The sequence below is a fragment of the Artemia sp. Qi Xiang Cuo genome, chromosome 14 (genome assembly GCF_049724085.1).
Source record: "Artemia sp. Qi Xiang Cuo chromosome 14, ASM4972408v1, whole genome shotgun sequence".
NCBI classification, from domain to species: Eukaryota; Metazoa; Arthropoda; class Branchiopoda; order Anostraca; family Artemiidae; genus Artemia; species Artemia sp. Qi Xiang Cuo.
Window position 1 is genome coordinate 44539402 of NC_142807.1, and position 17307 is coordinate 44556708.

At 34.9% G+C, this 17307-nt stretch overlaps 1 protein-coding gene across 1 annotated transcript in view; it reads right to left on the reverse strand.

Annotated features, from left to right (window-relative positions):
* The window catches only part of LOC148944509 (uncharacterized), a 63392-nt gene that overhangs the window by 18815 nt on the left and 27270 nt on the right, over positions 1–17307 (reverse strand). The window contains exons 8-13 of the mRNA XM_089100759.1: positions 16536–16683; positions 13026–13277; positions 10379–10441; positions 7842–8039; positions 5123–5311; positions 2170–2286 (exon numbers count right to left, since the gene is read on the reverse strand). Coding sequence (XP_088956885.1) covers positions 2170–2286; positions 5123–5311; positions 7842–8039; positions 10379–10441; positions 13026–13277; positions 16536–16683 — 967 coding nt within the window. The remainder of the gene's footprint in view (positions 1–2169; positions 2287–5122; positions 5312–7841; positions 8040–10378; positions 10442–13025; positions 13278–16535; positions 16684–17307) is intronic.

Here is a 17307-nt window from a genome sequence, read left to right on the forward strand (position 1 = left end):
CTAGATTAGAGTGATTTTTTGGTTGATTTACAGGTTTTCTTTAATAATCTAGTGATTTATGTGCTGATTTAGGGATTTTAGGCAATATAAAATCACTAGAAATAGAGATAAATCACTAGGGGGACCAACCCTGGTCTGACCATATGTCATTGATAAATATCGAAATATGGAAGCAATTTTGAGCAATTTTTATTTCAAAATTACACTTCCGTCTATAAGCTTAAAAGAAGGGAGATGGTAATAGCAAAGTATAATATTGAGTTGGTAGGACAAAGTTGAACGTGCTAGGCTATTAGAGCAAACTAAGGGTGCTCAATAAGTAATGATTTCTACAATACAACCAATTATTTTGTATTTACATCCGCTTGACAGCAATTGGCGCTCAAAGCTAGTTATTTTCATATCAGCATTGGAACATTGGAAGGCAATAGAATTAAAGATGGCATTAAAGTATGAATTAAGGAGGTGCGAAGTGGATGTCATGGATAAAATTGCCGAGGATCTGGAAGATGCAGCCAGACGGCATAATAGTAAAATATTATATTGACATGTTAGGGAATTAAGAGGAAGTGGTCAGTTCGGACTAGTCCAGGTTAAAGATAGAAATGGGGCCTCAATTAGTGATGCGTTAAGAAGAGATGGGCAGATTCTTTTAAGAATGTGTTAAACCGTGATAAAGTTGCAGGAAATGATATAGAAAAGAATGATAAAGTTTGCAACAATTTGGAAGTAAAGCAAGAATTATTTTGCGATGAAGAGTTAAAACACAATTTTAAAAGGATGAAAAATAATAATGCCTCAGGTGCTAATAGTGTGGTAAATGAGTTTTTAAAATATGGTGTTTGCGAAGATAGATATAAGCTACTGAAAATTATGGCATTTTTAAAGAAAAGGGATATATCTAACAACTTTTTTAAAACTTTAATTAAACGTTTTTACAAGAAAGGTGATAAGAGTGAGTGTAGTAACTATAGAAGCTTTAGCATGGTTTCTATAGGTAGCAAACTACTTTGTATGATGATACTTTTTAGACTTAGAGATGCTGTAGATAAAGTTTTAAGATAAGAACAGTGTGGTTTTAGGAAGGGTAGAGGATGTGTCGACCGAGTCACTCTTAGATCAATAACTGAGAAGTGCCTAAATCACTGGATTCCTTTAGTCCTCAGTTTTGTAGGTTATGAACAGGCGTTAGGCTCAGCCAATAGAAGAGTTTCAGTGAAGGTCCTAGTGTAGTATACCAGAAAAATAGATTATGATGATTAGTGTTTCCCCATCAAATTACATATGGATCATTTTGATCAATTTTGTCTTAGGGAAAACAGCAAAGGCTATGGGAGACCATGGAATAAATGGGAAGGTAAAACTCCTAGAACTAGGTTATACAGATGATTTGAGTTTCCTAGATAAAATGTTGGCCATTAATTGAATTTTTAATGATTTTGAGAAGTCAGGGATCAAGAATAGGCTTGAAAACTAATGTTAAGAAAACTAATTCGCTTTCACTAGGAATAAATGAAGTTGAAGAGATGATGTTGGGTAACGAGAAGATCGATCAAGTGGATAGTTTCGCTTACCTGTGTAGCATTATTAATAAAGGTGGCCAAGGCCCAGGGTGTTTTCCAGGGTTGAAAAAAATTAGAAGAATAGAAAGTTAAGGCTGCGAAACAAGATTAGAATGTTGGAAGCTACAATGGCAACAATGGTCAAGAATGGTTCTAAAACTTAGACGCTTCGGAAGAGGGGGGATGATTTTTTAGGTATTTTCAAGAGGAATTGTCTACGGGTAGTTTTGGGTATCTTTTTGACTGACCATATTTCAGACAACAAGCTGTGCGAAAAATGCGGTTCTACCCCGCTTTCTAGAACTATTGAGAGAGAAAGGCTGAAATGGATAGGACGCGTTTCGCGGATGTTTGCGCGAAACGGATGAATGACATATTTAGGAAACAATCGTTTTTGGCCATCCATCTCGGGCCAAACATAAGAGGTGACGAGGAAGGATTTAAAGGATATTAAAACTTCTTGGTTGGCTAGCCAAGAGGGATGCTTTGAACAGATTGGAATGGAGGAGGGGCGTGGTCTTATATACAGTGCCACAATAATGGTCTTTTGTTGGCCAAATATCCCCCATTAGAGTTATTAGTATTGTATTTTGAGAAGAACACTTACCGGGCTTTTTTCGAGAGTCGTTCCAAAAGCAGCCATGAACGGATCACTGTCAAATGATGGTGTAAACTTATTAGTTTGTATTGGACCACCAAATGCAGCATCATCGAAACTGGCAGTCTGAAAGAAAGGACCATTGAAAAAAAGAACAAAAAAAACGTTTAAAAAATTTCATTATTTGGCATAGCATAAAATAAAAAAAAACTACATGTTATGTAGGCTGGTCTTTAAACAGTCATGAAAAAATAGCCCTTAAACTAGTCAAAGAATGGTATACAACGCCCTCTAGAAATTTAGGTAACAAGACAGCTAAAAAATCATCCAACGTAGATATTCATGGGAAATCAGTATCCATCGCTAGTGTTCGGCGTGTAAAAAGGTACCTCGCATATTTTTAGAGAAATCCTTCTTTTATCTTCCTAAAAGGAAGATAAGGAGGCATATAAACAGAATAATAAACGTTAAAAGGTTTCATTTGGTATAAAATTTACTGTTCGTCTATTCAAACACCTAACATTTGGTTTACTACAGTCCCTTTTGTTTTTATTTTTACACACTTGGTAATCATTTGGTTTACCAAATGTCTAGAAATAAAACTACATGGGTTGGTAACGTGTCTAACTTACGCAGTAAAAGACAGTAAAAACCTAACCGAGTAACTTGAAAAGAGGTTTGGTTTTGGACTGAAAAGTTCTTTTTTTGTATCCACGAAATGACCATGGCAACTGTTATTTTCAGCATAAATTGTAGAGGGTGTTACTGCTAAGGGGGGAGGTGTAGGAGTTTAAATCCAAATGTTCCTTCCCCATTCAAATTCAGTAAATCCAGCCCAGGACCAACGTTTTAAATTTCATAGTCTAAGAATGGGACAGGACTACCATGTTGCCATATAAATTCAAACTTCTCGAGAAGGTACAGAAGTATTTAGAAATTATTTTAAAGGTGTGGCATAAGCACACGGGGATTCCAACTGCAGTTCATAATCTGCCAAATCTAGAAAGTATTGACTGCCCCTGTTACACGTATTATACTTTTTTTTAAATCGTTTATATATTTTTACTAATATAGAAACTGCTGGCAAAAATCCGAACAGATACTAGTAGGGTTGAGGGATTGTTCAATAAAAGACAATTAACGAGATTAAAAGCTAATTAAGAGCCTGTGTTATAAAACAATAAAAAAGCAGAGAAATAAATGTGTGCAAAAGCAATCAGAGACAATTAAAAACAAAATTTTTTTAAGGAGTATCATTTTGCAGGCAATTTTACAACAAATAAAAGCTAAAGAATCTTCCCGTCCGTTAGGCCAATTCCAACCTCAAACACATATATCGGTATAAATAAACAAACATAAACACACCTCAAACATCAAGTCACTTATATAATAAAATTACTTCACTTACTAAAATAATATAAAATGATAATTCAATTTAAAAAAATCTCTCAAATTTCCCTGGAAAATACTTTGGTCGTACTCACGTACGACCACAAACGGTAGATGACTAAAAGAACTAAGCAATACGTGCCGAGCAAAAAACTGTGATCCCGCTGTTTCACTCAGTCACCATCGACATATATCTGCAACAAGGTTATTAATATTGTCGAACAATCGATACAAGGAAAACATAACTGCGAGAGAAAGAACATCCGGTTTTAAGTACAAATTTCTCACTGAATTTATCTGCCCATAATCTGCTAAAATCCTAATAGCAGAATTCTGCAAAGCTTTAAGACCTTTCAGAAGTGACTGAAAAGTTGAAGATCATACTGAACAACAATATAAAAGGCGACAATGGACAAGTGAAAAATATAAAATTCTAAAGACAAATATCAGACAATATGCTTCAATTTCCTCGTAGTTTCAACATTACGGGCGATTTATTCTTTTTTTCATACGATTTATTTAGTCTGAAGAACTAAGAGTCTCATCTAAAATAAAGCCTAAGTATCTAGGGAAATGCAGTTTATTAATAATTGAATTTCCGCATCACAGCTTATCTCAATAAAACTTGTGTCATGCTCAACAGCATGGACCTGGCTACGTTGATTTGATGAGTACATTTTAAAACTAGGACTAATATTCACCCATATTCCTAGCAACTTTAACAAGAAAATAGATAATATCTAACAAGTTTGGAGGAAAGAATGGCTTCATTGTCAAGTGATAGATTGATTGAAGTGGCAATTAAGGAAATTCATTTATATCATAAGGGAATTTATGGTTGATCTAGATTAAAAAAGGGTCTGAATAGTTACGGGCGCCTTGGACGTGGACAACATGGAAAGAAAAGCTGAAAATGATAAAATTTTGTCATGAAACTAAGGGAATTTAAAAAGGAAGCAGGACTACTATTGTTGTACGCGGGCGGATATTGTTCGGATAATCTGGGATTTATACTGAACCTAAGGAGGCAGGAGGAGGGGAGTGTCAGATACATTTCCTCGATGTATCTGTAAAGAAGGAGGATTCAAGACTAGTTATTTTGGCACAGGAGAACTATCTGCCATGTAAGATAAGGAAAAAAGTACTAGAGGAAGTTCAAGGCCTAGAACGGTACACTTTATCCATGTGTAGAAAAGCGGCGTGTATATCATTGTATGGGCTTTCGGTACTAAAGAAAAGGAAAACTTAGGATAGCTACGAGTAGGAGAAACTGGATAATGGGATCAAGAACTTTGAGTAGGAATTGCCACTATAATACTAGGTCCACTGGAAAAGTATATCTGGGTCGGTATTCAACATAGTGTGTTTGCTCAGCAATAGATAGATGTGCATTCCCCTTTCTTGCATTTCCCCCTGAATTTATGATGTTCGCTACCCTTATTTTTTGCGTTGTTAAAACTTTTTCTGTTTTTTTATGATATTTGTTTTTACACAATTTTTACAAATCACAACCCGAGCAGCTTTTATTCTTGGATATCACACATACAAATACATGAGAAAGAGAAGTACTCACAAATCCATTTGTAATAGGTGTCACTGGAGATTTTAGCTGATTTTGAACAAAAGGAGGGGGTGATAACGGTCTTAAAGCGACTTCGCTAATAGAGCTTGCGTCAGATGATGATATAGCCGAATCAAAAGCTTCTGTTGATCGTGAAACTTGTGTTATATACTCCTTTAACTCTTCTACGTTGACTTTCACCTGTAAATTGAACATTCTATTTATTTTTCTAGCTTTATTATAGAAAGGAGAAGTTAAAACAAAACTTTCCAAAGCTTCAAAAAGAACCTATGAAATACGAAATAGATTTCCGTTGTAAAAATATCTTGGACTTGATACAAAAAGAGATAAAAAAAAAAAAAAAAGAATGACAATATTCTCTACAGTCATCATTATGAGCATACATAAATTTATTTGCATAATTTTAAACTGTAAGAACCGTATAAGCATTCCTTTACACAAGAGGAGGGAGGGAGTGAAAAGAGTAGCCTACGGGAATCCTCGCTGTAAATATGAGAAATATTAAGCCTAAGAATATACTTTTTCTTAGTTTGGACTACCCCTGTCTCTCGTCTCAGGGTCAGACCTATGTGCAAATTTTCTTTTAAACATAAATAGATCCAAAGGGTGTTTTATTTCTTTACCAGGGTTTATTGCTATGACAGATAAAAGAAAACTATAATTTTGAAAATATTCTAGTGATATAAATTAGATCTTTTACCTAAAACTTTTATCTTCATTGGTGAAACTGATTTCTAGCAAGTGTCGTGAAACTTTCATTCAATTTAAATTTTTACGAGACGTGGGCATATACACAGAAATTTATTATAAGGTTGGATTGCGTATAAACCACCGAGAAAGATCGAAATACGAAAAAAAAAAAAAAAAAAAAATAAGGGCGCGCTACAATAGTCTGTCGATGTACATATCATCTTAATCAAGATAACTTACAGATTAACACATTGAAACTGCCAAGAAAAATAGCTAACATGACTTGAATCAAGGCAATTTAAATCCTTTCATGCTAAACATATTTTTTAGAATTCATCTTTCAATTCTCGTCTTTCTTTAGAATTTTTATGATACCAAGCATAAAATTAAATTTTACCAAATTTTAATATTCTTTTTCGAAAAAGTTCATCTTTTCGAAATTTCACATATTACGTATAAATTGTATTATATTTCGATACCACTTTTCGAAAAAGCTCCCCTTTTCGAAATTCTATACAATACATGGGTTTATGCTCCACTAGCATATATATTTCACTATTGCGGCACTCTTAACGAAAAGGCAGATAGCAATAAACCAGGTATTAGATAATCAGAATCTTAATTTGTAATAATTCCTAGTTCTTGGCATAATTTTTTATTAAGGCATGTAGATTATGGGCCTAACTTTTTTCTCGTTTGAGACAACATTATTTTCTACATCCTACAACCTTCTCTCTTCTTGGAAAAATAGAGTGCAGTGAGGTGGGGGGGGGCATCCCTCTTTACAATCGAAGCCAAGAAAAAGGCAGTTAAATTCACATTCTGTGAGACTTTTAAGCATAATAGGATACACAAAGCAAGAACTATGACCACCATAAGAAGATCTATGATATAATTTAAAACGAAGTAAATGCAGAAAATATTATCGTGCTCAACGACAGCTAACCGAAGCCCCACAGGTCGCACCCTCTAACCAAAAAAATATGACAATACAAAAAGAAAACCTACTTCAGCAGAAAAATAAAAAAATTCTTTGTGTAATATTTTATTTCTCATTCAACCTTGTGATTTTATTGCTTTTAGTTCAAAAATGTTGGCATTAATAGAACTTACTTTTTTTTGTCTTTTATTTCTTGAGATGCTCATGTTAGCTTTGAGCTATTCACGAGAACAAAAATACTCTGTATTCTATATTACTTTATTATACACAAAATAATCGTTAAGGATAGTGCAAATAAGACTCCCTAACTTTCCTTGAGAATAGCCCTTTTTTTTTTTACCGATAACTAAATAAGAACTAAGAAGTAGCAGAATAATGGGGTTTAACTTAGGTACATAGCGCATAAAAATGAAATAATAGCTGAATATTACGGCTCTAATTTATTTGGTATGATGAAATACGGTATTTTTTTACGTTTTCATTATTTATAAGCTTGTATTTTATATTCTCTTATAATTGTATCATTTATTTATAACGGGGATTCACCTTTTTAGTGTCTTTATAGTTATTTACTTTATTCATTTATTATACTTCTTAGTTATTTAACTCTCATTTACGATAAAAGGGGTAATAAAATTAAAATTGTGTCGTGCATGAGGATGGTCTTATCCTCTGTTTGTTTTTCAATCTTCATGCTATTTTCTTTAGTTGACCGTCCCTGAGGACCTTCTTGTAATTAAGTATATATAAATATTTATAGTTTTCATTATTTACTAATTATTATTTTATAGTTTTTATTATTCTATAGTCTACATACATGGTACTTACTAAATATTTAGAACCGTTATCGATATTTATTTTACAGTCTTTGCAATTTATATTTATAGAATTTACTTTCAGTCATTTATAATTCTACTTCTTCATTTTTTAGTCAAAAGCCATGATCCACTTCCCGAACCTCCTATGAAGTAAAGACGCATCAGCAGATAATCAGGATTCTCAACTACTGGAGGATTCTTAGAAGCACAATATCTTCGTTTCAGAAAAAATGTCAGAAGCGTCTTTTGGATAATTAGTTACCTGGGATATAAAAAGTTGTGTATCTAGCACACTTTGTTCGATTGACTCTGTTTCTTTAGTATAGGATTTGACTTGTCCTTCTAGCGACTGCTCTTCATTTTTTAAATTTATCAGCTCATTCTTCTTTGCATTCAACTCATCTTCTTGCAATTTTATCTTTGCCTCTTGATCATCAGCCTGTGCTCGTAGTTGGACGACCTAAAAAGAAAATCCTTAAAGCAACTGATAATGCTCCACTAAGGACGTGTTTTCTAATGTCAAAGAAACTAAGTTAGAACTGTTCCTAAGAATTTAGTAAATACCATGCGTCAGACAGTCATGCATTACTATTTTTGAGAAAGGGCGAATATTCCAAAATAGTGAAAAAAAAAATGTGTGATATACATTTAGAATTTTTACCCCAAAAAATTTAAAAAATTAGATAGATAGAAAATTGCCCACATGTTAGGATAAACTGCCTAGGAAAGATTAATACCAAAGAGAGCATGGGTATACTCCCTTCTCAAGATCAAATATAGTCGTATGTTTGAAATTTCTAATACGTTATAAGACTAATTGAGTTAATATATCAGCTACTGTCACGTAGAAACATGACTTTGAATTTAAAATAAGATATTTCTACTTAAAGTTTACTAAAATTTTGCTAAATATATGTATACCATTGTAGGTTTCGAAAATTTACATCAAGTATAGAGACAATATCCCCATTTATTTTTATTTACCTCAAAATCGAAGTAATAAGTTATCCCCCCCCCCCAAAGAAAAAAAAACAACTGCTGAAAACTAGTGTTTCGCTACGAAAAAATTGGTGTTCTGGTGGCAGGTGCATATACTGATAGCATAGTACTGGTAAAAAAAATAGCATACCATCAACACGTAGTTCAGGCAACTAGTTTTCTCAACTTTCAAATACTAAGAACAACCAGCATCATAATTATTCAAATACCAGCGAAAAAAATAATGATCGGCAGTTTTTGACAACCTCCAAAGATTATTCTGCCACGCCGTTGAAATTAAGAAATATGTCTAGAGCCCAAATCAAAGCTCGGGCAGGTAGACTATTTTCAAGCTCCAGTATCCATCATTTTCCCTATTCAGAACAGCGACTTCTCTCACACTAAGAAATTTGTGCACTAGACCAATGGAATGACCTAGATAAGGGACAATTCCTATCTTCAAAATTTGCTGAGAAAGGTACAAAAAATCTTTCAGGAAGAGATCTGAGGCCCAATTCATACCATAGGAAAATATTTTCCAAGTTTTCACGAGCTTGAGGAAATGTGGAGCCAAACCCCAGTTTATTGTATTTTGCTATCTCGGAAAGTTGCAAATTTAGGTGAGTGAAACTTTCAGGAGTGAATACAGAGCGCAAATTAGGGCCCAGAAAGGTATTATTAAGCTAACACATTCACCCTTCACTATTCACGTTTTTCACTACTTACTCACATTCATACAAATTTAGTCTCCTGAAAAGGTGGTGGAGAGTAGCGCTGAGTACTTTGAAACCTCTTCCCAGCACTAACTTAGGCTGTTCATCCATTCATGAAAGATAAATTCTCCTTACTCATTAGCTGTCCAAGGATAGCAGTCCTGTCCTCCAAGCCCTCCTAAACTGCACTTTTTGCTACAAACTCTTAGATAATGGGCGTTTCGCTATCTTGAAAATTATTTGAGTTAGCAGTGACACAAACTGAGGGGGGTTATTGTCCTCTATCCCTTGATTTCAAAAAATGCTTTCTTGGTGTTATCATTGAAAGATACCCTTTTTGGTATTTCACGTGAAACTAACCATTGAACTGTGATTTTACTGTAAGTATAAGCCCCTATGCTAACAAAATGGTTTCACATCATGTAAACGACAGTTGCATAGCCTGTAAGAACCTAACTGGTATTTTTTTTTATTTCAAGTGGAAGAGAAAAAAAAAATCTACCTTACCTTTTTAAAATTTATGCGGGCTGTTTCATTCTTGAAGAAGGTTAAATTAGCCAAAACCAAAGTTGCTGATCGATTTTTTCTCTTAAATTGAATTTAGAAAATTACTACTTTACAACATCAATATTACACCATTTTTACAGGCTAAGAAACGTCTTACTGGGGTGTCCAAAGTTACCTCTAAAAACGAGTCACATTCCTATTTAAAATTTTGTCATTTCTAAACTTTTTTTCGGCCTTTCAATAGGACCCTACCGACTAAATTAATTTTTAATTATTGAAAAGTCTGTTCATACATCGTATCGTTTTACTTACCATTATTTTTAAACTTTTTGTCTTCCCTTTTCAGTAGCATGCCCTCGCAACCATAGCTTAGCATGTGCTGCTGAATAGTCTTTTCTATTCGACTTCCTACTACTACTACTACTTTACGGTCTGTACACCACACTGTTTTACTATGGTCGTTTTTACATGCCAAGAAGCCGTCTTACCAGGGTATCTGATGTTCACATCCAAATTAGTGGCGTGTTAAACTCCCATTACATTTTTTTTTTTATGGAATTTCGACAGAACACTGCGACTAAACAAACACATTGGTACTTACGGTTGTCTCTTCAGCAGCAACGACTTCAGTCAACTTGGTAAAATCGTCTTTCATTGATTTGATCTATAGTGAAAAAAAGCAAAAAACTAAATCAAAGCATGCGATTCTAAAAACATGCAAATTAAAAATGAAAAAAAGCAAATTCAAACATGGTTCGCAATCAGTTACTTTTTCTGATCAAACTGCGAAGACCTCATTTGTTCAGAAAAAAAAGCAATGCCAAAGTGCATCGAAAAAATAAGCGCCTTGTTTTCATTAATGTTTTGTTACCATAAAGCTTCTTGCTCCTCTGATAAGAGACGCAGGGATTTCAGGAGGATGGCATCAGAATCTTGATCTATATGTTTTCCTGACGGTGAAAGGGACAACTTCCAGACTCTTAATTTAAGTAATATAGAAATTGCCCATTTGATTAGCAAAAACTGGGTCTGACATAGGATTTCACGAAGATCGTATCAAGTTAAACAAAGCTAAGGACTGATCAGCTAAATTTTACTCTCAACAGATTTGACTCTTTGATGAACTTTCTTATTAGCATAATACCTGACAATGTAGGTTGGCTTTATATGACATAGTTCAAATTTAGATTTTCACAGTATCTTTGTTAAGCATATTTTCTTTTCATTTTTCTTACCGTTGTTGGCCCGGGTCTGAGCTTCCGGCTTCTTGCAGACGAGCAGATTCTTTTCCTGGGCTCCCTCCCCTTTTGCGTTATCAGATTAGGTTTGTTTTTAAAACTCAGTCAAACCGTGCTTATGTTTAATCGACATTCAAGATGGCTGCACAAGACGAGAGAAAACGCAGAGAAAAAAAATACTCGTTTGCAATGGACTTTACAGGGAAAATGGTATTGAAGGGCACTCCCAAGGAGGGGAGAAATAAAACCTCCCCTCCCAGATAATGTTCTTTATCTGGGGTTACCTTATTGTGCTTCAGCTCGAAGTTGGAAGTCAATGTTAATTTTAAATATTCAAAAAAAAATTAGAAAGGCATGTGGCTCAATAATACGGCTTCGAGGTATCTACCGTCGTGAAATTTTAGGTTCTCTTTTTAACGCAGTTGTCCTCCCGCATTTTCTCTATCCTGCCCTTCTTTTTCGAGATTTTAAAATCTGCGTTTTTTCTCCAATACGCGTTTGCTATTTTAAATACTGTAAATTTTTACTTGGTTTTCCAATTTGTGTCAGGAATGCCAAATGAGTTTTAAAATTAAAAATTAAAAAGCCGTTGGAAGTATCAAGGATTAAGAGGGATAGTTTTTACCATAAGTCTGAAAACTTTCTATGTATGCATAACCTATTCCCTTTTCCCCCAGAATTTAACTAATGTCTAATTTTATGTTGTTGTGTGTGTGTGTTTTTTTTTGTGTTGTTTTATTTAGTTTGTTGATTTTTGTTTCGATGTTTGATCTGGTTTTTTTTTTGTTTTTTTTTTAAGTAGTTTGGTTTAGTTTGTTTTGATGTTTGATGTCTGTTTTTTTTCGCACGTATTTATTTAGTTATATTATACAGCTAATTTATAACCAGTTGTTTTGTTTCGTTTGTTACTGTTTGTTTTGTTGTTTGATGTCTGATTTCGTTTGTTTAAAATTAGCTGTTTTGTTTTGTTTGGTGATGTACGTTCATTTATGTATTTTATATACTCCTCAATCTTGAGGGAAATAAATAAATACATAAAGAAAAAAAAAAGTGAGGTTTGGATCTTAGTCTCCCAGGACACAGGTATCAAGTGGATGTGACTACTAACAATCACTGAACATCCTAGATCTTTTTTGGCAAATTTATTATAACTGAAAGTGTCAAGCAAGGCCGTATCCAGGGAGGAGAGGGTAGGAGTTTGACCCCCCCCCCCCCGAAATGTTTGTTCGACTCGTAAAACCGTAACAAAAAAGGAAAACTTGTGTTTTGGATGTAATGATTGGATTTTGAATGTCCGGTGAGTATGTGTTTATGCATAAAAAAAAACCTGCATTAGACGTCAGATACCAACAATGCGTTCGAGCATGCCTTTCCGACCTATCGGTTAAACACTAACTTCCCCAGATACAATCTGAAAAGATAACAACAAATACTTATCCGGCAGCTTGCTAACTGAAACCCAATGGACAACCAGCTGAATAACGATTTTAATCACGTACACTCCACTGTAAACATAGCTTATTTACAAGTAAATGAATGCGTGCCGTTTCTGAGTGGGAAATAAGTGAAATACCATTCCAAGTTTAACTATTTGGTATACTGTTAGGATAGTAATAAATCTCCAAATGATTATTTAGTTTTGGGCTTGAATTGATTTTCCTGTTGTTGCAAAAATTGTTTAAAGCAAATGGGGTATACTGGCCGACAATCTTTCGTTTGTTAAGCTTAAAAACTTACTGTACGTTACAAATTCTAGCAATGTAGGGTTACTATCTTTATACCGTGTAATGAATAAGTTCTATGTCTGATATCTACCAACAAAAGGATTGACAAAAAAACAACAAAAAATAAACAAGGAATCAAACGATTGGATGAAGCTGAATTATTTTGCAAACTGAAGTTCGTTTTAATTTTTATCCCCTTCTGTTATAAACAAAAGAAATGAGGGGATTATCAAATGCGCAAATGTTAATAAATCCTGCCGGCAACATCTGGACAAGTAAATTCTACCTGAGCGTCAAGATCATCCAGTCTTTTCTGCGCTTCTCTTTTTTGATTTTCAAGCTGCTTCAGCGTGGCTGCCAGTGTTTCCAGCTCCATTGTCATGCTTCTAACTTCGGCGTTTCGGAGTCGTATATCGGCTTCATTGGCTGAAATTTCAGACTCCAGTGTCCTGGATTCTGATTCCATTTGTGCAAGTTCTTTCGTTAATTTTTCCATTTCTGGATTTGAATAAGGGGTGGTGGTGGGTCGGGCTAAACTCTGAAAAAACGTATTAGTTCATTTTCTTTCACATACATACACAGTGAAGAATGCAGAGGGAGAACAGTTACATAGAAAGCATATAGGGGTGGGGGCCGTCTGTCCCATCAAAGTCTTGACAACTTTTTTATTGTGGTTTAAACTGAAAAAAGGGCTATGACTCTGCTGAAAAGGAACAAGTCCTGATGCAAAACAAAATGGAGGAAAAATTGTGGTCCCGTGGCCCCTCTGTACTACCATATACACCTCTTCAAACCCAACTTTTTAGCAGAAAGATTGTTTCACATTTTTGAACCAATATCACGCAAAAATGTCAATTTTAATAATTGAAGAGCCAAACTTGGCCACGAGCCCTACGAGTAATAACTTTCTGGAAGAAGGGATGGGATGCTGCAACTAGTTTGAAGGGGGTCATACACGGATTTTCAATCTCTGAGACCGAGCCAAAGCAGGCCTCTCCCCCTCAGCACCCTCTCAAACACCCCTCTCCGTCCACGCCTAATCACCAGCCTTTTATCAGAAAGGAAGGTGTGTTGCATCTTGCTTGACCCAAAATCATAGTTGGTATTATTAGGAAGCACAAAATTCGACTTCCCCTCTGGTCGTCTCCCAACCTTTTTTTCTGCAGAAAAGTAGTCATACTGCACCGTGTTTAAAATCAATCTACGATTCACAAAAGAATGATCAATATTATTAGAGGCACAATGTGGGCCTGTGGTCCTTCCATCATCACCCCACCCCTGCCACTACCAATTTACAGCTAAAAGGCATGCATATTGTTCCTTGTTTTAACCAGAATAATACAAGGATTTTCAATACACGAGAATGGAGAAGCGAATTGGGACTATATCCCCCCAAAAGCGCCCCAGCGCCTCTCCAAGAGCTTTTGAGCATAAAACTAGACACGTTGCATCTTATCTGGGCCAGAATCATAAGAGAATTTAAATTCAATTCAAGGCAAAACAGAAGGCCACGATCCTTCCAATACCCCTCCTCCTTCTCCCTGTCAATTTTTCGGCATAAAGTGGCCTATGGCTCATCCGATAACCTCTCGCTTTTCACAACACTTCTAGCAGAAGGATAGGATGTTGCACTTTGTTTGAACCGGGATCATACCGATTCAATAGGCATAATTAGAGAACCAAAGTGGCCCATATACTCCTCTAATGCCACTGTCACCTTCATAAAACAGAGGTAAGCATGCTGAATAATACAATAATAAATAATGCAAGAAATTTTAATCTGTATGACTGGTAGACAAAATTCTGAATCCGTATTGTAAAAGACACAAGCTGGGTCCTTAGCTCCTTCATCACTCCCACGCCTTCCAATACCAACTTTTTCGTCTGGTGAGGGTGAGTTGAAACTGTAAAATGCTTCATTAGTATCTACAAATTTCAATTTTGATATTTGGTGGCAGGTGTTTGCTTTATTTGCATCTTCTTTACTGTTATATAATGGTTGACTATATTTTGGAAACTTTTCATTGATCCTCTATCAGACAAGTTTAATTTCTTAGTTGATTTGTAAGTGGTTTAAAACTACTGATATTTGGGCTAAGTCTATTCCCTCTTCACCACCTTTTTTTTATATAAAACATATTTGTATTTTTGTAGTGGTTCCGTTTTGTTTCAATGAGTTACAAGCTTCACAGCCTTACAGAAGGCTACTAGGTGTTATAATTTTGGATTTGAACGTTATGTTATCAATAAACTTTTAAATTGTAATTCAATTATTATGAAGTTAGGTCATAGTGGCTCTTATCAAACTATTTTGCATTCGACAGTACATATTTTAGAAGTATTTACTGTTCTACATTAACCTGCAATGTTTAAGAGTCAATTAGATCTTTGATACAAAAAGTAGACGAAGAAGCGAAACGTGAATTGCATGAATTTGACCCCTGAAGGACTTATTGATAATATTAAACTAGCAATTATGCGCAGAAGCGTTAAGTGAAAGAAGGGTCTTTATAAAGTCTAGACCACAGTTTATATAATTATCCAGTATGATCTTTCCCTATCTCACCCATTATAAAAACCCGGACCGAGGTGCGAGTGCTCCAGAGAACGTTTTTGCAGATATAAACATAGGCGGATTAGATCTTTTCACGAGTAGACAAAGAATAATCACCTACGGAACAAGTACTGACAAAACCACTTGGCCGGCTCAACCAATAAATGGACAATAAGTGCAGAAATAAGTGGGAGGAGCTTTTGTTCGCACCGAGAATGAAGAGCCAGAAATCATCTGCGGTAAACTTACTGGATAATTATATAAACTGTGGTCTAGACAAAGAAATTACAGAGCATTTAATATTCTTGGTTTGAACAGTCTGAGACTTCAGAAATACGATTATATATCTATAATGTCTTCAGAATCAAATACTGAAAAACACCATTTTTGACTCAAAATAGTTTTATTGTGTCCCTAGAGCAATTTTTTAGGCTGAATTGAAAAAAACAAGTATACAGTTTTCACCGCTTATAATTTTTCATGTCAATTTTCAAAGTTTGTTGTTTTTTTTTTGTTTGTTTTTTTTGGGGTTATTTAAATCCAAAAAACTAATACGATTTTGCCTAGAGCCGAAAGTCTGAAATTTTGGTGTTTCAAGGAAAAACATTGCACAAGAATTATGGGATCTAGGCCTATGGAAATAATCATATTTTTGAATTTAGCACTGTTCATATAATTATCCAGTATGATCATTCTCTATCTCACCCATTATAAAAACCCGGACCGGGGTGCGAGTGCTCCAGAGAACGTTTTTGCAGATATAAACATAGGCGAAGTCAGATTAGCGGGAATGCAGGTTAGTCTGTTTCCGATTGTTTCCATCGAAGTGCATTGAAACAATCGGAAACAGACTAACCCGCATTCCAGCTAATGCAGAAATAAGTGGGAGGAGCTTTTTGTTCGCACCGAGAACGAAGACCAGAAATGATCTGCGATAAGCTTACTGGTATATTCTGTCTACTGTGGAATTTAGTATAAGAATCTAGATTAGGAAATATACCTAAAACACGTTTTTATAGCCAAAATACTAACGTCTCCGAAAAAAATAACAACAAACAAAGAGAACCAGAGTACTACAGAATTAATACGCAAATAATATGAACTGTGAGACGATTCCTATTGTATTCTCGAATTCAGGAACTACTATTAGAATCGAATAATTTAGTCGAGGAAAATAAAATTTGAATTTTTGTTTTTTAAGAGCAAAATCTACGATAATATAGATACATGACTTCAGCTCACCTCATTAGCTCTCATTGAAGGAGGTACCATTTCGGGAGTTAACGTAGAAGGAAGGTCAAAGCCTTGTTTTTTCTTGTTCACGAGCCATAGGGCCAAAGCGAACTGCTCTACATTGAGTTTACCGGTTTGCTTCAAGTCACATAAATGCCTGAAAGAAAAACAATCATTTGAAAAAAAAAGTATTTTCAGCAGCAAACAAAACTATCCTAAGTGTAAGAACCCGATGCAAGATGACAGAAGTGGCCAATTTTGGGGGATCTCACTAGCTCAACATTTAATAGTGCAAAAAGGTATTTCTTACTGTCGTGACCATGGGCATATTACATTAGTAAAGATGACGAAATATACGACTTTTTGTGGGACAAGATCTCGTCTCTTCTGGCACCCAAGGATTTTAGAAATCGATAATAACATTCCCTAATGATCACTTATATGGATTTCCGGCAACCGTTTCGCATTAGATAGGACGAAATCGTTCCCAATAGTCCCTAATGAAACAAGGCCTGCATTGGTCGTTTATGCAAATTCATAATATCTGTGGTGAGGATATGGTGGGGATAAAATACAATTCAACCTCTTAAGACTCACCCGAAACGTGATCACTACAACTGGTGGATCCATTTAGATTAGTCTCTTATTTCTACACTATTATCAGCAATTGTAAATCAGAAGATAATTTCATTTCTTACGATAAACGACATAATAACCTGGAAAGTTATGCTTCATTCAAAAAATATTGATTTTTGAAGTTTCAAAAATAAACTTATTTTTG